Source organism: Stylophora pistillata, chromosome 5 (genome assembly GCF_964205215.1).
Source record: "Stylophora pistillata chromosome 5, jaStyPist1.2, whole genome shotgun sequence".
Lineage (NCBI taxonomy): Eukaryota > Metazoa > Cnidaria > Anthozoa > Scleractinia > Pocilloporidae > Stylophora > Stylophora pistillata.
This window is the reverse complement of record NC_142523.1, coordinates 21,571,620-21,597,841: the sequence shown is the minus strand read 5'-3', so window position 1 is coordinate 21,597,841 and position 26,222 is coordinate 21,571,620. Positions and strand designations below refer to the sequence as shown.

General features: G+C 37.1%; 3 protein-coding genes and 2 pseudogenes across 7 annotated transcripts in view; 2 read left to right on the top strand and 3 right to left on the bottom strand.

The window, feature by feature from the left end:
* Positions 1–19,615, bottom strand: part of LOC111343044 (uncharacterized) — a 32,531-nt gene extending 12,916 nt beyond the window's left edge. The window contains exons 1-4 of one of the 3 annotated variants that reach the window (XM_088759693.1): positions 19,377–19,615; positions 10,578–10,603; positions 4,406–4,458; positions 1,885–2,016 (exon numbers count right to left, since the gene is read on the bottom strand). In XM_088759693.1, the coding sequence (XP_088615819.1) occupies positions 1,885–2,016; positions 4,406–4,458; positions 10,578–10,603; positions 19,377–19,484 (319 nt within the window). In that variant the 5' untranslated portion in view covers positions 19,485–19,615. Of the gene's footprint in view, positions 1–1,884; positions 2,017–4,405; positions 4,459–7,987; positions 8,165–10,577; positions 10,604–19,376 lie in introns of those variants that run through there. The other 2 variants (XM_088759694.1, XM_088759695.1) reach the window with 2 other exon arrangements.
* Positions 9,644–10,503, bottom strand: LOC148730789 (uncharacterized; annotated as a pseudogene).
* LOC111345825 (uncharacterized) lies at positions 12,499–15,010 on the top strand. Of its 2 annotated transcripts, XM_088759697.1 has the most exons (4): positions 12,499–12,760; positions 12,966–13,168; positions 13,261–13,424; positions 13,709–15,010. In XM_088759697.1, exons 1-4 carry the CDS (start codon positions 12,745–12,747, stop codon positions 14,820–14,822), a joined length of 1,497 nt encoding a protein of 498 aa, XP_088615823.1. In that variant the 5' UTR covers positions 12,499–12,744; the 3' UTR covers positions 14,823–15,010. The 2 variants fall into 2 exon arrangements, with proteins under 2 accessions (XP_088615823.1, XP_088615822.1); XM_088759696.1 differs by having other exon boundaries at positions 12,500–13,168.
* Positions 14,915–17,541, bottom strand: LOC148730788 (uncharacterized). Its single transcript, XM_088759698.1, has 3 exons — positions 17,235–17,541; positions 16,776–16,919; positions 14,915–16,701 (listed from the first exon to the last, which is right to left on the bottom strand). Exons 1-3 carry the CDS (start codon positions 17,248–17,250, stop codon positions 15,374–15,376), a joined length of 1,488 nt encoding a protein of 495 aa, XP_088615824.1. The 5' UTR covers positions 17,251–17,541; the 3' UTR covers positions 14,915–15,373.
* Positions 19,616–19,667: 52 nt separating the features above from the next.
* LOC111343045 (uncharacterized) overlaps positions 19,668–26,222 on the top strand; it is a 13,029-nt pseudogene continuing 6,474 nt past the window's right edge. The window contains exons 1-9 of the transcript XR_016001048.1: positions 19,668–20,231; positions 20,355–20,432; positions 21,340–21,720; positions 22,441–22,545; positions 22,712–22,950; positions 23,329–23,507; positions 23,937–24,033; positions 24,498–24,839; positions 24,987–25,108. The product of XR_016001048.1 is annotated as an uncharacterized LOC111343045 (transcript). The remainder of the gene's footprint in view (positions 20,232–20,354; positions 20,433–21,339; positions 21,721–22,440; positions 22,546–22,711; positions 22,951–23,328; positions 23,508–23,936; positions 24,034–24,497; positions 24,840–24,986; positions 25,109–26,222) is intronic.

The following is a 26,222-nucleotide window of genomic DNA, read 5'->3' as shown; positions in this document are numbered from 1 at the left end:
AAGGGGCAAGAAGACTGGACCAAGGAGACTGTATAAATATCTGCAGGTAGGTTTTCTTTATGGGATTAAAAATCTGATACCCTTTTGAAACGAGCAGAGAAAATAATCAATTTCAACTTTGTGTGCTTCAGCTGAGTTCTAGGTAAGTACATTTTCTTCTCTTCCCTATCAGTTGATCCATTATCCAAATACGCTTTTAAAACCTTTGAATAAAGGTCCCTTGGGTGAGGGATTCTCAGAGAAGTGATAGTTTCTTCTTCATTCAAAAGGGAGAAAACTGGGGATGTGCGCCTCTGTAAATGAACACGCTGGGCTAAGGATGCAAAACGTACCAATTGAAATTGTGGCTGGTGTTATTGTGTTATGTTCATTCATAACATTCCTATCGAGGAGCTATAATCACCGACTACCGATAGAATTACAAGGCAAGCTGGTAAAATGCAATGATGTGGGATACTACCTGGAATGAGCTACATGTAGCAGCAACTCGCACCCAAAGCAACTAGCAATAGTCACTTCTCCTAGTCACTTCAAGCCGGAGAAACCAAAATATAAGATTCCTTAACAAGGAACACTTACGTTCATACTCAGTATTTGACCATTTTAAACAGCACTGTATATTTGCAAAGCATTGTATAACAAATGTACTTTAAAAGTGAATTATAGATATTATGATTTCCTGCTATCCGGGACAACGTATTCTCTCAATAATAAATAAATTCATTATAAAACATCAACGAAGATTTAAGGCAGATATCATCTAGTCACGAGTAACAAAAGCACATCGAACAAGACTTTTCCGATTCTTAACCTTATCTATTACGAGATTGATAAAGGTACAAGAAAAAACTAAAGAGCCGACCATTGAAGTTAGAAATTAAGGTAATTCGCCTCGAGCAGGATAGCCCGATTAGTTAACGACTTTCTGGATTACTCAAACAGGCTAAGAAACTCTCTTGCTTATTCATGACAATCTTTCGAATCAAAAGCCTACTAAGAACCGAGCTTAGAAATTCTAAAATGGGATTTCGTTGATGACTTGACATTTTTATTCCTAAAGGGATCCCAACTGAAAAAGAAAACAGTCTCTGGTGAATTTTGTAGGGAGGCTTCAGAAAGGAAACGCTCTCTGCGATTGGCCTGTGTATGAAAAGGAATGCTATTCAGACAGAATGGACGATTCCTGGGGTTGAACGTTACGTGTGTTATGTAGAGTGACTAAATATAAGTATCTAGGATTCACTGCAATGCATAAAATGTAGTCATGCTGACTTGCATACATGAACTTTCTATGGAACTTTCTTGAAAATTCTTTCAGATTGTGTCCTAATGATGCAATACTACCCAAATAGTTGTGTTGTAAGCCTCTGTAATGTACTGGAATGCTTTGTAAATTTACATAAGGAATAGTTCGCATAGTAGAGGTAGTCGATGTTATCGTGGGTGATCTATTGTTTGGAAAGCTATACCAAGAGATAGAACTGCTGTAGAAGGTTGTTCATTTTAAAGAGCGTTGGAGTAAACCTTGAGTCTGTGCAGCGCTGTGCTAAGATACAGTTTGTAGAGGGCTTACGTAAGCTATTGAGGATAATTTAAAGTTCCTATTAAAGTCGCTCCTAAGTGGGAATGCTAGAAGTTGTTAAATAAAGTATTTGAGTTTGTAGGGCTGTAGTGGTTTTCTGTCAATTGAATCATATTGTAACACGTGGTATCTCAAACAAGGACTGCTGAGGAGACAATTGAGTAAAGCAGTATACTTTGTCTTGTATACTTAGGTCCATTTTCGAAAATTCGAGTAAGTTTGTGTATACCAAGCTATTTCAAAAGATTAGACATCTTTGGACCAGCTGATAGAGTACATGTTGGTTGTAATACACAACTCACCTTTAATATGTTGAGGTGAAGTTACACTAGAAGCTTCTGAAAAATTTGTTTCCATGGAAGTTTCTGGTAGTTTGTGTTTACCATTAATGCTCTCCACAAGCCTGGTATTGTCATGTCCTTTCCCTCTTCTACCTTAAATTCAACACATCAATTCCTATCAACCACTTTCGTTGAATTATAAAAGTTTGATTTAAATGGCATCAAATTAGCACCTAATTTCTTCCTTTTACCTTGAATTTAACCCATCAATTCTCATTAATCACAAAACCGGACTCACCGCGAACCAGTTTAAAACAAGATGCCGCAATCACACGGCTTCATTTAGAAATGAGAATAAAAGGAATGCAACCAAGTTGAGCAAACACATCTGGTCCCTAAAAGTACAAAAACCTAATTTGCTGTAACCTGAAAAATAATAGCTTGAGTCGGAATGTATTCAAATCTGACAAAGAAATGCAACCTGTACATCATGGAATAATTCTTCAGGAGAAAATGAGAAAAGTTTGTAAACCAGGAGGCGCAGCTTTCTGATTTGAATTTGATGGTAACTGAACCTCAAATGCGGACAAATTGTTTTGAAGAATTCAGGTATTAAGTGAATGAGAGTCACATTAATTAGTGTGAATTTTAACTGCAAATTTTTACCATAACCTTTTGAACTACTTGTTGTGAAGGATTATTAAATTACAAATGGTTTTTAAGGCCGCGTGTCAACCTTTCAAAAGAAAATTTTGTGCCACTTCTAGCACCTATGCATAGAAATAGACTTTACGTGGCTACTGCTAAAGCGGAATTTTTTTAGCGTTAAAAAGAACTAAAAGCTGTTTAATGATGCTAGAAGGTAATTACTGAATATTTGTCTTATGTGCAAAACAGAAACCTGCCGCATCCCACATATTTATGAGTATCCTGTTTCACGAAAAAAAGATGATTCAAGAATAAATGAATGAATTAACATTGAATTAATGAATTAATTAACATTTATATAGTGCAAATTAACATGTGGATATGATCAAATGCGCTTTACAATACTTTGCGGGGGACTTTACGAGATTGCCAGTGGCAGTTAACAATCAAGAAAGGCGAATTATTTACAGATGCCCCCTCCCCCCAATTCCCAGTAACCAGGCCAGACCAAATCACAGTAATCTTGGGATGTGCGTTCTTTAACGTCCCCTGCCTGATCAAATTATATTTATCTAAGTAAAGATGCAGGAGACGAGACCTACGGTTTATTCGTCCTTATCCGAGAAGACTAGAATGTCTGTCCATTTCTTGATATAAATAAATCGTCTAACTGACATTCAACCAACAATTAAATGGTAACAAATAATGGTATTAACAATATTACTAATAATAACAATAGCAATGTAATAATTATTTAAAGGAGCTAGCTCGAAAGCCTCGTAGTTCCCCAATCCTTTGGGCCCCAAAAAAGATGAACTACAGGTCTTCTGTTGAACAGCTCATGGTACGTATCGTATTTCGCAGGTACTCGCTTCGCAAATTTAATGGCTTTTCACGGCATAAGTCGCTGATTCTAACCCTAATCAATTGAAAAAACTTCCTCAAAGCTTCCATGATATGCAGTTCACATCTATTGAGAAGTTATGTGTCAACAGATGCCAATGTAAAATTATTTAGAGACCTTTATTGTTTTTGTAGTGTCACGAAAGATAATATCTTCGGATCTGCATAATTTGCTGATTTCAACGATAAAATGCTTTCTCTATTGAGCAAAAAAAGTTTTCTCTAAGTTTCATGATGCGCAAATCACACCTTTTAAGATATCTTTTGAAAAAAAAAATTGCTTTTAATGGTGCACAATCCTGAAATGATTGTGAGATGTTTATCGTCTTCCGTTTTTTTTCCGTAGTTCCTCGATGAGATCTGAAAACATAATATGCTAGTGGCTATAAGCCAGAAACCACATAAGGAGAGAACTCAACTGTGTAGTGAGTGCAAAATGTTGAGCCACTAAGAAACGCAAAAAGAAAAAAAAAATGTAGCACCAGGAAAAGCCAGGTCAAAATTGAGTCGAGATCAGAATTCTATCTCACCCGCTCACTCACTCATCTCGACAACATAATTATAATTGATGATTATTACTATGTTGTCGCGATGAGTGAGCTAGTGAGTTAAACCATTGTGAGATGCTTATCGTCTTCTGCTTTCTTCCATAGTGTCACGGCAAGAACTGAAAACATAACGTGCAAGTGGCTATAAGCCAGAAACCACAAAAAGAGAGAACTCAACTTTGTGTCGAGTGCCAATGTTGAGCCACTAAGTTACTCGAAAAAAAAAATTAAAATGTAGCAGGAAATAGCAGGTCAAAATACATTGAGTCAAGGTCAGAATTCTATCTCACTCACTCACTCACTCACTCATCTCGGCAACATATGTGGCTTGGCCTCCTATGGGAGGCAGTAGCCACGATGAAAATCATAGAAAAGTTTTGTCACAAAAAATGAAGAGCTAGTATATAATATAGTTATGTACTTTAAAAAGTAAACAAACTGACCGGGCTCTGAAACTGAATCTTTAGTCTTCACCTTCTCCATCCCTCTTTCCTGTCTGTAAATGAAAAAAGCACATTTACATTTTGTAAAGAGTTGGTCTTCTGTTACTAACATCAGCATGATACCATTACAATTACCATTGAAATGCTTTTAAGTTGATATTAAACTGTGTGCATGTACCAGAGATGTCTGCAATAAATTTCTTAATCCATCCAATTACCAAATATATTGAAGCTTCAACGGGGGAATATAAGCAAATTTCAAATCTAACTTCCAATAGGATGAGAGTCTTAAAAATCTGACTCAACAAGGGAGAGCATTAAACGTTTGTTTCAATTTAAAATGAGAAAATCAATTTCTTTTTTCAATCATACTGTCATAATAAAAAATAAAACAGAGCTCTAGGTAAAATTTACACGACTTTGCAAGGTCCTCTTCAGATGATGAGAGAAATTAGATTAATTGGAGGAGTTGGAACGACTCGAGAGAACCTGAGTTTAAAATTTGAATAATTTGATGAACGAAGAACAAACCCTTGTCTTTCACTTCAAAACCGAGTGTTTGATAGTAGTGATCTTCACATTATCAATTTATGAAGAAATTACATGAAAGATGGGAAGTTTGAAAATTGTTTGAACATTTAATTATTTATCATTTATTTATCTAAGTATTTGTACAAAGCGGTACCAGAGCAAAGACAATAGGACATAAGTCCCGTGTTTAAAAGCTCCAAACATGGCTTTTAATGAGATGTACCTGGCCAAAAACTACTCATTGAACTTTCAGAAATTTGCTGAACAAAGCTCTCTGGTTAACAACATTTGTGAGTGAAACAAGTAATTCTTTCTTTCATTTCCAACCACACAGAAACATGCTTTTAAACGGCATGATGAATTCCTTCCCAATATTCTTGAAGTCTTAGAACTTCAACTGAATACCTGTTTTTGTACATTTGTAAGCCATACCCTAAGAGTGATAAATTATGAGAAGTATTCTAAGAGACAAAAGCTGACCTTAACTGTTTCTATCTCTCAGAGTCACAAAGCAAAACATTTTCACATACTGAGTATAAATTTGAAGCTTGGTAATGAGCTGGATGAACCTAGTTTAAAAGCCAAGTGGTCATTATCATTTACTGCATAACTACAGAAAGTTCAAACCACACCAGAAAAATTATTTTTGGTTAGAAGAGAATGATATTTTAGGGCTCGTTTATGCCCAGTCAATGCTCAGTATTAAATTATGGTATTTTTTCTTTTGGTGGAGGAGTTTAGAGCTTGTCCATACTTGGAAATGCAATAAATTAGTGAAAAGAATATATCCATTTTGTGGTATATCATTGGAAGACGGTTGGGCTATTCACTTACTAGAAAATAAACATATTTTTGGGATTCCCTTGACATTTTGAAGTAATTTAATGTCTGTTACTGTCAAATAGTTTAAAGAATCTTTCAAAGGCAACTCCCCAAAAAATATTTTCTAAGCCAAGACTTTAGGGATCTCATATATATCACTGCTTTTATATGGAACTAACACTCCTTAAGTACATGCCGACGTTGTAAAAAAATGTTATCTAGTAAATGCCTAAAAATTATTTTGTCTTGTTTAAGCGATGGATTAAGTCAAATTCCAAAGTTTTCTTGTTGCATAAGTAATTCTACAAGAGGTCCCCGCAATTGGTTGGAGCATTTAAATTAATTTTAATTCAGTAACAAAATGTTTCGAAATATCCAAAAGTATTCTATTATTGGACTAAAAATCAAACTAATCGCACATTTACCGGGAATTTTGTTTTTTGTTGTCTTTCAATGATTGAATACGGAAAATTTTGGTGATGCTGAGGGTTTGTCCATGAATACTCGCATGTGCGCAAAGCAGAATAAAAAAGAAAGCTGGAGAGCTCACTTGCTAGACCAATCAAGCACCGAGCCAATGATCATCGACTACTTTCACACAATCCAAGCTGTTTACATGTTGGATTTTCAAATTTAACTTTAGCTATAGCTCTGAGTTTTTTGGACGGATATCATTGAATAGTAATACAACGAGACCTGCTTGAAACCTGATGCGTCTACTAACAATAAACTCGTTAAATCAGCTTTTTCGCAACCTATGAAAACAAAACAATAGAGTATAAGCATTCACCCTAACACTTCATGTCATACGATTGACCAAATTTTCTTCCTAATCTTGACAAAAAATTATGTATAATTTAAATCAAGATCAGTAGACATTTCTCCTGAAAGCCTTCTTTTCAATTTTCTTCTAAATTTCAAACTTTAAGGGAAGGATCAAACAGCAACTCCTCGAGACTAGGGAACATATCAAAAGATGAATATGTGATTCTTTAGGCTGTTCCTAGCTCTTGTTTTGTTTTGTTTTTCTCCTTTTTTCTTGTCTATAGGCCGGATTAGCTTTTGGCCCAACTTCAGAAGATCTGTGCCTCACTAGACACACAGCTTTTAATAAAATCATCAAAATGAGATCTGCTTGATCTGCTAAATCAACTTGAACTAATTTGGCTCTTTGTAAATTTTTCCAAAACAATTTAAACAAACGGTGAAAAAAATGCAATATAGCTCAAGTTAATTACGTAGAGCATGGTCCCTTCCACACATGGCTCGTTATTCTAGAAATGAAGCGTGTCAGTCTCGTAATCCTTCATCGGCATTTCATTCAAAATCTAACTTTTACTCTCAATCTGCAGACAGAACCCCACACTAAGCGACTCCATTACCTTGTTTGAAGAAACATGTTGCAACACTTAAATTTGTGCAATCTGTATAGGCAGAAGCTTCTAGAATTAAATAAAGTTATTCAAAAACTTTGAAAAGAAATTGCTTCAAAAACCTTCTTTTATACAATGAAGATCACTTACTCAGCACTAAAAACTCAACAGAGAGCTCCACAGAAAAGTACATCTGCGCAAGGACGTAATGAGTAAAACCAAGCTGCTTAGAATGCAGTTGAGAAACCACGTTATTTAGATGATTTACAATGAATTATATAACCACATTAGAATAAGAATGCCTGTAACGGCAGGCGAACATCAAGGCCGAATGTATTGCCGAGAAAATCGCGACCGGAGAAAAATACCAGAACGTGTGGAACTTTACAGAGACCGAAGCGACCTTCACATCACATTTAATAATTGATCTCGTAAACTGAAATAAACAATGAAGGACTAGCGTAAGGCAGTTGCACAAAGAAACGTTACAAGGCACTAGCGAGCGACAAACGAAAACCGTCAGAGGCAACAAAATACAACTAAACAGGCTAAATGCAAACAACCAGAAACGAGCGGAACTAGAGAACTAATATAAAGAAATCGACTCAGATATCCACGCGGCCACGAGGTCGCGGTACGTAAAATCATAATGATCACACATAAAATGAATAATATATTAATTGAACTGCGAACTGGGCTAACCACAAGCAATAAGGATAAATTACAGATAAAAACGAACTTACATATCTGTCCCGCGACACCGTAGGCCTTTATAATTTCTTTTTGTAGACCACAGGAAAAAATGTCTACTCCACACACACGCCCATGGCATACATTGTGTATTTAAAACGCTTACCTCAATTAATGGATGATATGATCAGCTCAACTCAAAACATCGTTTAAACATTTGCAAGTCATATCATCTGCAAGTTACTGGTCTAATTTTCTGAAATCTATAGCTTAATCGTGTAGTGATGCGACTACCACGACATCGGCCAGCCCACGCGGCAGAAAGTCTATTTTCGCATTCCAAAAAATTACGTGACATTTGCTTCTAATTTTTTCTTTTCGTTGCCAGGCCCCCGATAGTCACACGAAATCATTGCGGAAATTGTTAATTTTTTAGCAAAAAGCAAAACTAGACAAAGTTAACGATCACTGTATCTAAATATACGGTTATATTTATGATATATATTTATTACTCTATCTATAAGTCGCAAAATACTTTGGGAAAGTGAAACATAGACCATGTAAATCGGGCTTTGAAGTCGTCGAACTTGAAAGAGGCCGTGACTGGCATTGACCGCTCGGCCAAAACACAGTCATCCCTTCAAGCGGCCTAGTCGTTTACAACATGCGTATGTACGGGTTGATGTGGAAAACCTGGGATCTAATGAACATTTTGACTCTAAATTCGTCCGTGTTGGAGCGAAAACATATATGTAAATCGGTGATTGAAAAGTACTTCTTCGCAGATGTTGGCGATGTTGCGCAATGCCCGGGCTCTTGTAATTTGCATTACGTTTGTGTTGTTTTGTGCAGTAGAGGCCGTACCAAACGACGAAGAAAAGAAGGAAAACGGCAATGGCGGGAATTACAGCCACAAAGAATATTCATCATTTCAAGCCCAAATAAACAAGTAATCTTTATATCTATAAATTCCAAATTTGTCATAAATTTATGAAATTGCGCCCGATTCATGTTCAGCAATTGATAAATGTTCTACATGTTTGTTGGCAGTAAACTTCTGTACGAATTGTACAAATCTTCACAACAAGAGGCTGATCGTGATGAACTCGATCCAGAGGAAAGCTTAGGCAAACGAAACTCCGTTTTAAGGATACTTATACAAAAATTCGGACAGGAGTGCAGAATTCCTAGTACAATAATAAATCATAGGCTGATCCAAGAATTCAAAACAAAGATCTGGCGATTAAATCAAGCACTAGCTAAAGCCAAAACTATGGGAGGCAATGGGGTGAAAAACTCTTTTCTTTAATTGGAGAAAGGGTAAATCTTCAACTTGGAATTTTTAAGATATATTATTATGAAATGGACTGTGTTATGCTCCAAAACGAAAACAATAAATTGAGGGGACAGAAAAGAAAGCTTGAAGATGATCTTACAGAGGAAAGGTGCAAGAAGGCCAAAATTGAGCAGAAAATAAAGGAAGCTGTTGCTAAAAACAAAGAAATTACTGGCAAATTTCAAAAGAAACTTAAAGGCCTTGTCCAGAAATTAATGAAACTACAAAAAGATAAGAAATCAAGGGATCCTGCCAAAAGGAAAACATTTGTAGACTATAGTAAAAGGCATCAAACTAGAGTTCGAAGCAAATGGTCACAGACTGTTAAACTTCACTTTCATTTCTTGGACTTCATAATTTTGTTGCCATTAAAGTTGAAATTTTCCATGAGAACGCTCACGAGTATGAGACTCTCACACTGGTTGATAACAATAACATTCAATACTCATCTCGAGCCGAGACTGATGAAGAGATTGATGACATAAATTTACCGCTGTACACAAAGGAAAGATTTAATATATCAAATGAAGTATACCATGAACTTTCTATGATTTGCAAGGAACTACCTCGGTCATGGAAAGTCAAGGAGACGTAAAGGCTTTAAATAGTAAATGGAATCTGTCAAGTACTCCAAATGATACTTGTGGGATTCAGCAGAGCATCAAGGAATGACTAAAAGTAAGGTTGCAGACTCTTAAGAAAAATAGTCCTTCTAGTGCCGCTTTCAAAGAAAATCATAACATTCAAGTTAAACTTTCTGTGGATGGTACCAATATTGGCCAACGACTACATGTCATCAATGTAAAAATGACTTGCAAGTCACTTTTAGTGTGGCTTTCTACAAGAGTATCGCCAACATAAACAAACTCTTTCACAGGCTTTTTTTCATGCAGCCAAAATCTTACAGTTACAAGAATGACATAACAAAGTCTCCATTTACATTTTGAGTTCTCTAAAACCACCTACTACCAAGCAGATCGCATAAATGAGTTATCGTCAACGCAATGTACTTCCCATCCTCTTGACTTTTTTACAAATCCAATATTTTTTAAATATGTTTTATAGATATCCATGTCAATCTGCATCTCAGTCTGAACCTCCGGTGACTCCCTTTTGGTTGAAAATAGACTAAACTTTATTTCGTGGCCGAGGCGGTGGAATAAAGCTGAAGCCCTGTCAGACAAGGAATCTTCACTTGGTATGAATCATGGTACCAAGCGATTAAGACTACTTTTTTCTCTGTCAAGTAAGGCATCTCCAACTCTCCATTCATCAAAATCACTTGAATATCCAATGAAGTCAATTTTCACTTTATTTTCTATTTTTTCTCAGTCAACAATCTGCAAAGAATATTATCCATATCTTAGGACTATTATGATTCACTTTGACAGTATAGCTTACGGTAATTTTTAGTACTTACTTGAAATGCTCACAAACAAAAAGTTCCTGAAATAAAATTATTTAAGATTTTTCAGAAGGATCCCAGTTAAACCATGAGTATTTGTGGCGATGAAAATTCCCTTTTAGGTTAACTTGCTAAATAGGGACCTAAAGCATCAATGACTTTGGGTGTCACGGACGTTTGCCAGAAGTGATTTTTCAGCTGTCGTTAGCGGTTGCTATGGATACACCATCCGTCCCTAATGAAAGGTCACGTCAACAACACAGGATCACTTAGTTTGACGTCCTGGAGAAAACGCAGAAATACAGGTGGATTTGAGATTAAAATTGCCGTACTTCGAAGATGATTTGATGTCATTCACTCCGATAACCACATTAAATTTTGTCGGCTGTTGTACTTGTTGTCATGTCAAGCTTGCAAGTTCCCGGTGAAGGAGAGAATTACGCTGGTCGAAGCAGATCCTCGAGGTTAGTTGTCATGCAGCTTAATTTTTTTTTGGACGAAAATCTCTGAAGTCTTGCGAGTAACTTAGCGTAATGCGTACTTTGAGAAAAAAATTCTTAGCCTTAGGTTAAAGTTAACTTCGCTACAACAGATAAATATCAAAAGTCGTCCGTTAGTGTTGTGCAACAAGCAGTCGGCAGTTCCTATTTTATCTTTTTTGTCCGGCCCAGCTCAAAGTGCGACATCTAGCTATACGAATGTACACACTTTTTTCTCTAGTAATCTTTCTTAAAGGACTATCTGAGATTGGCGGAAATTAAAGAATATAGGAAGCCGTGATATCGCCCAAACTGGTTTGAAAATAAAATGTGTGTTGCAGCTATTAAACTTACTCTTACACGTAAAGCATATTATTTAAGCTTAAGTAATAGAGCACTTTTTCTGTGTTTATATAGCCTCATCTAAACACGAGGTTGGTTGGGAGAATTCAAGACAGTTTGCAACTGTGGTGGTTATATACCGGCCATGCCATTTGTTGGCTGACTGGTAGAATTCATATTAATTACTTTACTGATGTACTACTATCCTCTGTATAGAACATTTAAATTAGCCTAAAATCGCTGGGAAACAAAGGATTTTCAGCTTGGGAATGAAAAATATAAATTTTTACCAAAAATAGGGTGTACGCTCGAAAACTGGAAGTAATGTATAATTGGGGGGACTTTTATTTACATATGCTACAGAGAAGTTTAACACTGCATTTTTTAATCATATCAGATCAACTGGGCATGACGTTCATGTAAGCTAACTGGATACTCATATAAGGTATCTTTTAAAGGCTGAAATTTCATGCATTGTTTAAAACAGTGGTAAAATGGAATGGAGTGAACAGAAAGACATTCTCCTGTGCCATGAAGTCTTGCAGGCTGAGCCATACAGGGCTAAAGAGAAGACTGTGGGCAGAGCACATGCATGGGAGAAAATTGCCAACATTCTCAACAAAAGAGCGGAGTTTAAAGTTAACAAGAGGTCTGTAAGAGATCATTATATGGTCCTGGTGGAAAAATAAAAGAAAAAAAAGACTTCACAATAGTTAAAAGCCAGTGGCATCAGTCCTGAGCCAACCAAGCTGGACAGGCTACTCAAAGAAATCATAGAGAGAGCTGAGGCCTGTGATCAGTCAAGAGACGAGGAGGATGAAAACACAAGAGAGAAATAACAGAAAGAACAAGAGCAAGCTAAGGATATCAGGCTCAAAGCCATGGAGTCATTGAGTGAAATGAAGAAATGGTCACTTTCAGATGGGGATGGTGAAAATCAAAACAAGGCCAAAAAGAGGCAATCCAATGGAACTGAAATGGTGGCCTATTTGAGGGAGCAGGCAACTGAAGAGAACAGGCTAAAAGAGAGAGACATAGAAATAAGATCGGTGCAGTTGGAGAAAGAGACTGAGAGGCAGCAATAGGCCCTTTGCAGCTAGGAGGTCACGTGCCTAGCAACGCCGAATTGGAGAGCAAGCTCTTCTGCGACGACAAATCGAATGAGTGTCTTGAGCATCACGCGTATGTATATCTGAAAGGCGGTTATTTTGAATTCAAGCGGTAAATACCATTCCATCTCTCAAAATCCAGTAAGTTTAGCATATAAATATAGCTTTTAGCACATCTTCAAATCGGAAAGGTTAATATTAACTGGGATCGCGGCAAGAATATCAGCGTCAAGTCGACTACGAGTTACAAACATGGCTTCTCCTCCAGGTATGTAGAATAGATCTTGTCTTCTTCCTGCACTTTGATAGCGACGTTTGGACGATTAATACAAGTAAAAAGAAAGAAAATACAGTAATTCACTACGCCTTAGGGTTTAGAAGCTGTTTACTTTTGAAAAACATAGAATTTTGGCTGCTTATTCCCCTCAAGACTATGGTGTCGGAACCAACAAGCGTTGTTTTCATTGTTGTAGATATCGATATGGACGAGTCAGTTGAACAATCCATTACGGGCAGAAAAAATTCTGCATACCATTGCTGTGTTCCCCTATGTAATGGGGATTCAAGGTACCACGAAGATTTGCGTTTCCATCGCATTCCCGGTCGTACCAAGGATGAAAAGTTGAAGAAGGAATGGCTGGTGAAAATCCGAAGAGACGAAGGTCCTGACTTCAAGGTATTTTATAGAGACATTTCGATTTTCAAAGCATTTGGCAAGGATTTGTTCGGTCAACTTGTGTCTAATGGCTTATAAATTTTCCCATTTAGATAACAACTAGTACGAGAGTATGCTCAAGGCACTTTACCAAGGAAGATTACCTTCCCCCCACCAAGTCTGGTAGCCAGCGACTGAAAAGAGGTGCTGTTCCATCGAATTTTAACTGGAATTCCTCCTTCAAAGCACGAAGAAAGATTATTCGACATGTCGACAGGTAATATATTCTTTGGTTATGTTTTAATGCATCGTTGAGTTTATGAGGTTACAATGATAAGTCTAGACTAGAATGCTTCTTTCTTATTTTTAAATACTGTATCAGTTTTGGATAAATATTAACTGCTATTGAAAGCATTTGTGAAACCTTGTAGAAGGGATGTATGGTTAAAAAGTATATATACAGACCTCAGGTTCTTCAATTTCTAGAAGGATGTAATTGTTTTAAAATTTAAAATTATGTAAACTATATGAGTATATTAAATTTTTTGGCTTTCTTTGCAGAGATACTCAAACAGATGATAGTGACACTGATGGAGTGGAAAGTGAAGCAATGCAAAGCAGGGAAAGTGTGGAAACAGAGGTGCAGTCTCTGAAGGCTCAGCTTCTGGCCATGCATGGAGAGCTTGAGGCGAGCAGAAAGGAAGCAGCTGCAGCTAAAGAAGAGCTAAGAAATGTCAAGGCTAAAGCAACATTAAGTAAATTTGGTCTGGAGAGATTTGGTCCAGACAACGAGAGTATAAAATTTTACACTGGCTTTCCCACAAATGAACATATTAAGCTTTTTTTTAATTTTATTAAACCCAGTGCTGAACTAATGACCTACTGTTATGCCTCTGGAGAGAGAGAAAACAGACCAGCCTCCAGAAATATGCTTCTAATAGATGAAATGTTTATGTTTCTTGTTCGGCTTAAACTTGGATTATTTGAGCAAGATCTTGCTGATAGGTTTGCAATTCATATATCATCAGTCTCTAGAAAATTGGTAACCTGGTCCAATTTTTTGTATTTTTTTCTTGGAAGTCAAATCATTTGGCCCTCGAGGGCAGATGTAGATAGATGCATGCCTGAGGGTTTCAGAGAACTCTATCCTAGCACCAGAGTGATTTTAGACTGCACAGAGATTTTTGTGCAAACACCCACATCCCTGTTGTTACAGTCACAGCTGTACTCATCCTATAAGAGCAACACAACTTTGAAAGGTCTTATTGGAATCACCCCTCATGGAGCAATATGTTTTGTTTCCACTTTATACACTGGAGGGATTAGCGACAGGGAAATCACAAGATGTAGTGGTATTTTAGACCTCTTAGAAGCAGGAGACTCAGTGATGGCAGATAAGGGGTTTGATATAGGTAACATGCTACAGGAGTATAATGTTGAGTTAAACATCCCTCCTTTTCTGGAAAATCAAGGGCAGTTTTCAACTCAAGATGTGCAAAAAACCAAAACTATTGCAAGCCTTAGAATACATGTAGAACGTGCCATCAGAAGGGTTAAGGAGTATCACTTTTTGGATTCCGATGTTCCTCTTTCAACTTTAGGTTCAGTTAACCAGCTCTATTCTATAGCCTGTCTTCTAACAAATTTTCAAGGTCCCTTAATCTTATCAAAGTGACAACATTACAATGTAGTGCACTCATTTGGATTAGAAGATCATTCAGAAGGATTAAATATTTAAACTATTACAAAAAGTGTAAGTAGTCATAATGAGTCTTGGTAAATTTTAATTGTTATTATAAGGTGTCAACTGTTACTGGATATAGTATTTCTGAATCAATTGCTCTTTAAACATAATATTGGACATTTTTGGTGTTTTTCTTTTAAGTTTGGTTAATTGGGGGATTACCACATATATTTAATTCTTGAATTTGAGTATGATGATGCAAGTAAATAACAAAACCTTGGCTAAAAGAGCTAAAAAATACTAACAAGAAAGTTAGGTCACATTTCTGTTTCTGCAAAAAAATGCTCCATGCATTCCATGGGTCAACATCACCTCATCCCTCATCCTGACATTATCTGGTTGGCACCAATTTTAGAAAAGTTTTTAAATCTAATATAGTTGTACACAAATTAGAGCAAATATAGAATGGGTTAAAAGAATATTGAAGCTAAATCTTTTCATAACAAATACAGTCTTGAGAGTAAGCAAAGACTAGAGGCAAATCAGCTTAGATAGTAATTGAAAAAAAAAATGTCCACCTTATCTTTAGCCCCTTGGAAAAAAATGGGATCAAAAAGGATTCTTGTGCAGACAAACATGTCATCATTCATGTAACTGAAAAAATCGCACCAGTCTAGACCAGTGAGGCCCAACTGGCACTGGACTTGGTAATAATAAATGTCACTCTTCTTTAAAGAATACTGGTTAGTATTATCCTTGGTAAGATATCTCACATCATCAAATGAGGTTGCCCCCTCCCTAACAACTTTAACCTCCAGTAAACCAAAGGGGTTCTGGTCACTACCAAGGGCATCCAAATCATAAACTTTCCGGTCAGGGCTGCAGCCTAACCATGGGCATTTAGGATTTATAATTAATCCTGATGGGAATAAATTCACTCTGCCATTTTTTGCTACATTAGCATAGACTGTTGCTGCATGGGGTTCAAGTTCTACACCCCTCTTCATTGCTGGAGTTTGAACAAATCTTGCCGGGTTCAGCTGACTTACAAGGTTTTCAAAATTTGAAACTCGCCGGGCAACTGTACCAAACTTGCTTGCTGTTATCCGCTTCTTTCGCAAAAGACGCCAAGTCTCGCTTAAACTTTGAGTAATTGTTTCTTCTTGTACCCTGAGAGAAATCTCACTTGTGACAGAAAGAGAGTCAAATAGGGCTTGCTGGTTTGCCTCCAGGCACACAGACACATTATTTTGAAATCTATCATTTGCACTCTCAAGTGGTAAATCTGGAAATGCAGTGCTGGTAAAATCATTTACTAAATAGTCTGCAGACATTTTTTGTTGATAAGAAATCAAACACCCTTTGGGGACATTTCCAAATTTGCTTGGGACAAATGAAACAGATCTCAGGTCCTGCTCAGAAGGAACAATGGTTACAAACAGAGGCTTTGGCTGTAGACTGTTAAAATGCTCTTTAGTCATTGTTCCATATATTGGTGATGGGGAGTACAGGTTGCTTTTGATGTATTTGTTGAAGGATGCGCCTAGCTGAGGCTTCTTCACAAGTACATTTTGAATTTGCTTTGCTTCAATTTTTTTCCCCCTAGGCACACTCCAGCGCTGCTTCATGCTGGTGCATGTTAGATCATCTGGCAGAGTTCGATGCCCCAGTTGTTTAAGTAAAGCCAGATAATAGAGAAGCCCTATAACATGATGGCAATACCCTCCTGATCCAGCCACACAAGAGCACCTTCCAGACAAAGAATTATTAGCCATGCTTGAAGAAACTTCCAAGGAATGAGGTGGCTCGTTCTTCTTCATCGAACGAAAACATTTCGATGCAATTTTCACCGCGTCGTTGGCCCGTATCACTAAAACATTAAAACATAAATATAAGATTCTGATTGAGAAAAACAAATAAGAAATACTCGATTTTATTACTGACCTTTAATCTCGTGTAGATATCCAGGTTCTGCCATAAACTTGTATGCCTTCGCTGTGCTAGTGCATCCAGACATTTTTTTTGCATATTGGCCGACATCATCGAAGGTCAGCGAGGGAAATATTGAAAGATCTTGGCTCTCTTCAGCTAAAAAAAGCAATAAAACAAGAACATGAGCAACATAAGTCTAACGATTTGGTAAAAATCTTCAAATTCATACGATCATTAAATTGGGCGAGTAATATCTCTGTACTTCTAGTGGTGAATTAAACAACTTTGTTGGTTCTATCATCATAGTTTCAGGGGAAATCCATGGCCAAAATTCTATGTTTATCGGTAGTAAACAGCTCCTAAACTTTTACGTGTAGTGAATTAACGTATTTTCTTTTTCTCTACTTCTATTAATCGTCCACACGTCGCTATCAAAGTGCAGCAAGAAGACAAGATCTGTAGTCTACATACCTGAAGGAGAGGCCATGTCTGTAACTCGTGGTCGACTTGACGCTGATATTTTTGCCGCGATCCCAGCTGAATATTGACTTTTCCGATTCGAAGATGTGCTAAATGCTATAATTATATGCTAAGCGTATTGGATTTTGAGAGATGGAAGGGTATTTCACGCTTGAATTCAAAATAACTGCCTTTCAGATATGCACACGCAGGACGCTCATGAGACTCATTCGATTTGTTTTGCAGAAAAGCTTGCTCTCCAATTCGGCGTTGCTAGGCACGTGACCAACTAGCTGCAAAGGGCCTATTGCTTGACAAGCAGCATAACAGCCTGATGCAACTGCTGTTACAACAGCAGCAGCAGCAGCAGCAACAACAACAACAACAACAACAGTTCCAGTAACAACAACAGCAGCAGTTGCTACAAATTCAAACCTACATGGCTCAACAGCAACAAGAGCAGTATAAGATGCTTATGGCAATGTTAGAAAAGAAAAATTGAAAAAAGAAGTGTAAATCCTCAAATATGAGCACTCTCCTATCCACGAAAATTTGAAATAAGCACCCTGCCCCCTTCCCTGGCCCAGATTTGAACATTAATACTCGCTTTCAATTCAGCTTGTGAACATGTTTAAAGTGAACTGAAAAGGATCCCTCTTGAATAAGCACCCTACTGTTTTAACTCAAAATTTGAATAAGTACCCTGAGCACCACTTATGTGAAGATTTACAATATTATACCATGAAACATATATTTCATGCCTTTATTTTTTGTAACATTGTTGGATATCTTTTGAGCTACTCTTTGAAAACATTTTTTTTAAACTATGATTGTATCGGCCCCAACCAAAGCAACAGACCGGTACATATTAACTTCATTGATCAAAAGAATCACCATCTACTTCAGTTGGAGTCTGTTAGTGTGATGGAATTGACTGCTTACATATTTTTTATGCTTAACATATTTTTTATTACTTGTGATGTCTTCATGCTTTCTGTATTACATTTTTAATTATATAATTTTTTGATGACACAATTTATTCATACCAGCATATACATTGTAATTACTTATCCTCAAAAGGTATATTACTGATCAGAAATTAATGCCATGTATAGAACTTTAAAATTTACATGACTTGCTATAATATAAAACTGGGCACATTACTTTGAAACAAAATTTTGATTAAAAACTCTATGAACTTTGCCATACAGTGTAATGAGCATTTATAACACAAGCCCTTATTTTTATTTTGGTACAGAAGATTAAGTGATTAGACAACCACAGTCCCCACAGTTATCATGTTATTTTTAAAAACTTGTAAGTACATATAAAGCAAATTGATATTAGTTTTGTATTTGTCTGTCCTGTTATTAGCAATTAATTTCGTCCAAATCTGTGGATCGTGTCACCCAAACGACATGGGTATGCAAACCTTTTTAGCAACAGTCCCTCTGCGGTTGGCCTTAGTTCGTTGGTGGCAGCACAGTCTCGCAGGTAATCCAAGGGCATCTGCAAGTCTAACAATGTCCATTTTTCTTACTCGAAACTCCTGAAAACACTCTGCTTCGTCCATAGAATCGAGATCAAAACGATCGTAGTCGGCGTGAGGAAATGATGGATTTTTGGAGACACTAGCGTCACACAATAATAAAAATTCTTCTTTGGAAATAAAATGATGACTCCATGCTAGAGAAAGCATTTCTCGAGCTTCTTTTAAACTGGACATCGACAAGATCGAGAGCACGCCAAGGATGTGTTTACATTGTCACGGTCGACCGACAACGTCTGTAAATTAGCGTAATTGTTTTGCTCAACGCAGTCATGTAACGAACTCTGTTGGCGACAACGTCGTTCCCACGTTCCCCCTCCTGCAAACGATCGAACGTCCGTGACACCCATAGTCATCGATGCTTAAGGTCCCCATTATCAGCTCAGTACTGTTACAATTACCTACATAGTGGCAAGAAAGATGGGCTACGGTCGACTATGCTATCATTTCATGTTAAACTGAAAACTATGAAATTTGTAAAATCCTTTATCTCTTAAGGAACTTATTTCCTTCGGAAGAAGTTAAAATTATTCAAAAGAAGTGTGGTTTTAAACCACATGTATTACGTTACGAGGAAAAATCAACAAAGCAATCTCCGTACTTACCTGAATTGGATACATTTTCTCCTGATCTACTTTTTCCGGTTTTTTGGGAAGTATCTTCTCGGCTTTGAGACGAATGTGGCTTTCTATTCCGCGATATAAACCTTCCATGGGGCGAGTGAGCTTTTCAGCCGCCACTTTGTTTTGTCTTCTTTGTTCAGCCCCAGAGCCCGCTTATTCAAACTGCGCAGGAGCTGGACCAATTTTTCTGTCTCAAGCAAATGTCTCCCTCAACAACATGATCTCGAGACCGAAATAATGATAATCGTTACTTCTTAATTGGCACCAAATTAATGATTATGGTAATCTCATGACATGCGTTCTTGACGCTTTAAAATGAAGAGGAGGCTTCAGTTCCACACTCTTACAGCATCCAAGATGGCGTAAGAAGGTGCTTTCAGTTGTGATCGATTATTTTGTGAAAGTCTTTACTTCAATCGCTACCGTAACTCTTACTTTACTAATTTAGAATCAATCTTTTCCTCGACCCTTTGTAAGCTGTAGTCTCATTAATGATAAAGTATTATCGTTTGTCTCACGATGTTGTCACTTTTGATGTGAATCGCGACGTTTCGACAGTCTGCATACTGCTTGTCTTCCTCAGTCTTACTCTCGTTTAATTATTCCCAGGGGAAAACCGAAAGAGAAAGCTGCCCTCAATGTCCGAGCTTCTCAGTAAAGGGAAAGAATTGTTGGGTTTGTCAAAGAAGAAACAGCGGAAAGCTCGACAGCATGAATTTGCTAGTGACCCCGTTTCAGGACTTCGTAATAATAAGGGAACATACTCTGGTCAGTCGAAAAGAAGACGAAAAAATACAAATTCTATCCTTGAAACCTCAGTTCCTCATGAACGTGATGGTAAGCGTATCTTCCGGTGAATCATCTCTTCAGCTTTCATTAATGAACATGCCACATCAACTTTTTCTCCACTCAAGATAACTTGTTAGCTCTGAGTCGATCGTGTTTCTTCTTTATCTGAAGACCTTTCAGAGAATGCGAGTGCAAGTTATGGACATGAAAGTGCGGATCAAACCACGCGCGCATCCAGTACAGTAGGAGGTTTGTAATCATCAATATCGAGGTTGATGTTAATGTGCGCTTCTGTAGCGGAGTTACTTGTGGAGTAATTTAACTAACCTTTTAACCCACTAAGAGTGACTAGCTAGCATCTAATTTCTCCTTACAATATCACGCCCAATTCGCACATGAAGGTAATTAGAATAAAGGAAATGGTCACCAACTGGTGGGAAGCTGTGGATTATGAAATAGTGTCTCCTCATCAGCCTCTATGGGAATGTATAGGGGACAGTAAGGAGAACATCAGCCTCTATGGGAATGTATAGGGGACAGTAAGGAGAACATGTATACTGATGTAAGGGTGGGAAGGGATAATGTCAGATTATTTACGTGGTGGCTCATTAGTATAGGTCTAGGATAGAAAATAAATACAGTAGAGTCACTCAGTCCCACATTACTTTAGTTATAAAAGGTCAGAGTTGTTGTGGCAAGGCAAGAGGAATTTAAACCTCCTTAAGTTGGTTGGAGGGTGAAGAAATTTCATTGCTAAAAACCTGATGAACTAATCATACATTTCCTTGAACAGGGATGTCCGGTGCTTATGGCTTAACCCTTTAACCTCTAAGAGTGATTAGCACCTAATTTCTCATTAAACTATCATCCCTAGAACACACATCTAGGTCACAAGAATAAAGGAAATGATCATCAACTCAAGAGGCTCTTTATTGTGCAACAATTCTCCTTGACAGCACCTTAGGAAATGTAAAGAGCATAGTATGGAGAGTTTGCATACTGGTGTTATGGTATAAAGGGTTAAAGCTTCTTTTAGTTCTAGGTGTAACAATGTGATTTTACACTTTCTATTTTGTTGTCATAATCATTGTCCTTGTTGATTGTATTTCCTGAGCTGTTACTACAACATGAACATGTTTTTGTCATTTTGGTAAAGGAGAAATGAAAGAAATCCTGTTGGAGGCACAGGAGCTTTTGCAGAGATTGCAAGAAAGCAACCCACCAAAAAGACAAAATTGGGCAGAAAGGCAGACACTCTAGACTGAAAGCTGGGAAGAGCAACAGTCAACAATATTTAAAGAGTTACTGGAAGCCACTTATGCTGTTCCTGAAAATATCATGTGCAGCAGATGCTTAGATAAAGCTGCAGTTGTGAGATGTGACATGCGTTCCACCATGCGACACTTGTGCTCTGAATGTGACCAGCAAGTTCATGAATGCTGGCCATTTCATGATAGGGATGCCATAGTTAATGGGCACTATTTCCCAATACCTGCAACAACGACATGGAGCAGTAGTAGACAATGGGAAATAGTTGGTAATCTTTCAGTTGTTTACAATGTATTTGTATATTCGTAGGATCAAGAAATTCCTCATTGATTTTTCCATTATACATTGCTTGATACATAGAAATAGAGTGTGATGTATATTGAGATGGGAAAAAAGAGAGATTATACTTCATCCCTACAAGCCTGTTATGTGCTTACTTACTCGATCATCAGAGGATTTTGTAACAAAATCCCCTGATGAGTGGGTAAACAGCCTTGTAGGGATGATAGTATAGTCTCTTAGAATTTTCTCTATCTCAATGTATGTATATATGTATGTATATATGTGTGTGTGTATATGTATATATATAAATACATAATGTCTGTAGTTAGATATAGCTCTTTTGGCATACAAATTGAGCACTGTGGGGTGAGTCATTGCCACTAGCATTGCGCATAGCTCACTAGGCTTTCCTAGTTTGAGCACTCTGGCATGGCTCAGACAATACCACAAATGTGGGATCGTTTGGGGTAACCATATCGGTTTTCCCCCATCCTAGCATCAGCACTGCATTGATGAGGCCCACAAGGCCGAAACAGTAAGTCCAGAGTGTCTGCAGTTAAATACATAATTATATATACATTATACATGCACACATATATACATACACATATATGCATAGATATGTAATCTATGTATATATAAACATATATTTATATATGTGTATATACACACTAAGTGTGGTGGATTTTCTTTCCTTCTTTTCTAGCCAAAACTCTACCTCTTAGAGACCTTTGTTGCACTACATGTGGCAGAAACTGTGAAACAGACATTATTCTACCTAATACTCACTGCATTTTGGTCTCCCTTCAAGGTATTGACTAATATGGATTTTCGTGAGACATTCCTGTAAGATTAATTGTATGGAATTTAAAGAAATATTTGTACATTGACTTTGTTGGTAATACAATGTGCAATAACCAGTTTGCCCTTCTTAACAGACTTTATAATTGTACAGTACATATATTTCAAAATTTCAGGTTGGTCTGATGTAAAGCATAGAAGATATAAGTGCCTCCAGTGTGGGAAAATGCTTTGCACCTCAGAACCACTTGTCATCCTCCAGTCTGGCTTTTGGCCAGGAAGTATCAAAGATATGACTTATGTCTTTGATAAGGAGCTTTTCTTATTCTGGGACATTCTTCAGAAGCAGCTCCCTGGAGTGTCTGAAGGTGCATTTCTCAAGTCACTTGAGCTCTTTTCAAAGCGGAAAGGACGTGTGAGTATTTTTATCAGAGGACACTGCCCTTCAACATCTAATTCTGGTTTGGAAGTTTTGTAAAGAGGAGAACAGATTGTGGAAAATATTATCACTTTTAAATTATATTAATTAGCACTACTAATGCTATAAACAAATCTTCAAGTTAGAATCCCAAAGAGCACAACCTATGTGAGCATCATTTATTTTATAAGACCTCTGAATATTGATAGGTTGCACAATCATTGCTAAAATTTTCATATCCATAAACAAATAATAGCCCTGTTGATGTGGAGAGTCATTGAGCCAAAGAAGTCTTAATCAAACTTAACTTTATCACCTATTTTACTGTAGTATGATGCAACAGAGAAAACATGGATATTTGTTTACTGTTTACAGGTTGCAACTGTTAATGCCACAGCCTTCAGAGTGTCATTTAAGGAGTGGAAATATTGTCAATTTGAACTTGATAAACTGCGGTGCATTGACTGGATGGAATGCCCATCATGTAGCCAACATCAGCACTCTGTTCATGTTGATGGGAACATGAAACTTTACCGTTTTAAATCTGCAGGGATGTAAGTTACAGATATTAATTTGAAACTCAAAGACAATTTGTTTCTGCTTAGATTAATGAGTTTTATTGTTTATCAACTGCAATATTTGGGTAGTTGGCTCATTGTACAATCAACATCATTTGGAGTTGTGCAATGAAATCATCATTACCAGTAAGGTTTCAGTATTACCATCATCCTCAAGTTGTAAATCATGCTAACTTTCTTCATAATTGATCTCTGAACAGTATTTTTTTGAGGGATCAATACTAATCCAAATTCAAAATGATTCTAAAGTACCATTAGGTAACACTACTGAAGAAGCTTGGTAAGTTTGGACATAAGAAGAGCCTGTACCACTATCATACACTCATCTTTACACCGGAGTGCATGTAGAAGACTTGGTTATATGTATTAGGTTATTAAAGAATACCTATTTACATTTGTATTCAGAAGGAAAAGAGTGTGTTACTATGGAGAAACCTTTGTGGTCTCAAATGAGAAAGTTGATAGTCACATTCATAAGGTCTATCAAGGTTCAAAGCAAAGGGTAAGAGCTGTGAACATGTGTAATCATTAAGCATCTACTAGATTTAAAAAGGTACATGCAATGTTAATTTTGGTTTCTTATGGACAATGTTTTGTCATAAAACTTAACACAAGGTACAATCAAAGATATTGTAGTTTACATGTGGAAATTATAGTCATTAATTGTCATTTGAAAAAAATTCGATGGTTTGATTCAGCATCCATTATTGTAAGGCAAAGACTTGTCAATATCTCTGATACTCTACTCACAGAGCAATTAATGCTAACTTAAAGGTAGTATCATGTAGCAATATTATTGGACCAAATCTCTTGAAACCTACCTTTTGCTATTAAAACACTGGCAGGCATTCCTATTAAGCAATAGGATGTTTAGACATATGTTACTAAGTTACAACTTGTTGATTTTTCAACAAGCATCAGATATCTATACACTGTACACTTGGATGTACATTATTTTTAATCCAGAAATCAGATGAGCAGGGAAAGTGTGGAGAGTCAAACTGGTGAGCAGCAGGAAATACTGTCAAAAAACAGAAGAATCTGAGTGAGTGTGGTCTGGAGATTGCTGGATGTAGGCATGGTTTGGCACAACATGCCATCAACATGATGTATGGAGAAGTTTATGGATGTGCCCATTATCTCCAAGTGAACTACTACGTTCCCAAGAATGTGGAGTTCTTCTGGTACGATGTCATCTGCAAGTACTGGCCCTGGTTAAAAAAGAATGATCTGGCAACTTCCAAGAAAATGAGTCTTGCATTGTCAGTTATGCATGCAAAAGCTCATGATTGGTCTTGTCAAGTACTGGTATGATTATGTCCAATTTTGCTTGCATATGAATTCTTTTACATGAATACAATTTGGTTTTGTTCAAATCGTGAAATTTTTCTGTGTCCAAATTTATATCTGCTGGATAGCATTCTGTGTACATCAGTAAGTGTAATTTTCATGTAGGTCTTGTGGGGTGGCCGTTGGCAGAGTGGGGCAGCTGCAACTACTGGGGAGGAGGTTGAGCACATCAATAGCACATCAATAGCCACAACGATAGACCCTTGTACCAAAGTAACCAAAACAGGGTTAGTTTATTCTAATCTTTTTTTTTTTGCTTTTTTGAGAGTAATTAAAATCGGTCGAGTGCGGATCGACCCAAATTTCGTTATTCAAAATATCGAAATTCTGTCATATTCATGGCTTGCCAGCGTAAGTCAAAAATTATCTGTGAATTTTCCTTTGCAATAACATTATAGTTAGGACCTTGAAAAATTCGTTGATGGCATGAAAAGCAGATATGTTGTCGCTATAAATATATTATGAATTTTTTCCTCGATGACTCCCTGCGCCTGTTTTTCAATAGCTCTATGGTACGCTAAAACAACTGCCAAAAACGCTTGTTGCAGATACAGTTTAAGGATAGACGTTCTCAGACATACTTTCAATTTTTTTGGATGTTTAGTTTTGCAGTAACCCTTGTTTGAAGTTTGCTTATTTTCGAGATTTGCTGCGGCCGTCATAGTGAAGTTTCAACTAACTTGACCGTGAACAATTGATCGCATGTCGAAAAGTACATTTGAAGTTAAAAGAGGATACCTGTCTTTCGAGTTGGGAACCAAGTTGGGAGCCGAGTTAATAATTAATTAATTGATCATCGATTATGATTATTGACAAATAGGGTAATTTGAAAGAGACAACATGACCCCTACCCGCCCTTATCTGAAATATCTACGTTTTTGTTCAAAACTAAGTTGACCTAATAATTTTCACTCCAGCGCTAGCCCACTATGAAAGCTTCTACACTGCTGGTAAAGTTAGGACTTTTCGCAGGTTTCCATGGTGATGATGATGATGATGATAGAAGGTTTATTAAAAGTATTCAAAAATGGCACCCAAGCGGTGAAATACATGTGAATTTACAAATATGCTTTAAATATTTAAAAAATACGAAAATCTTACATTTGACTTTAAAATTAAGAGTCTAAAGGGACTGGGAATTACAAGAATCGGCAGTTACATACCAATGAAAAACGCTTAGGTTTGCTTGACTACAAGAACTGGGCGTTAGACGCCATTGTTGGAAAGAAAGATTTTTTAAATCTTTCGGTCCGGCATTTAAAGAGTGATACATGGTTTTTGTTGCGCAACTCATAAACGTGGCAATCGGCGCGCTTTGGTGGAATAAGGTGGTACAGCCGT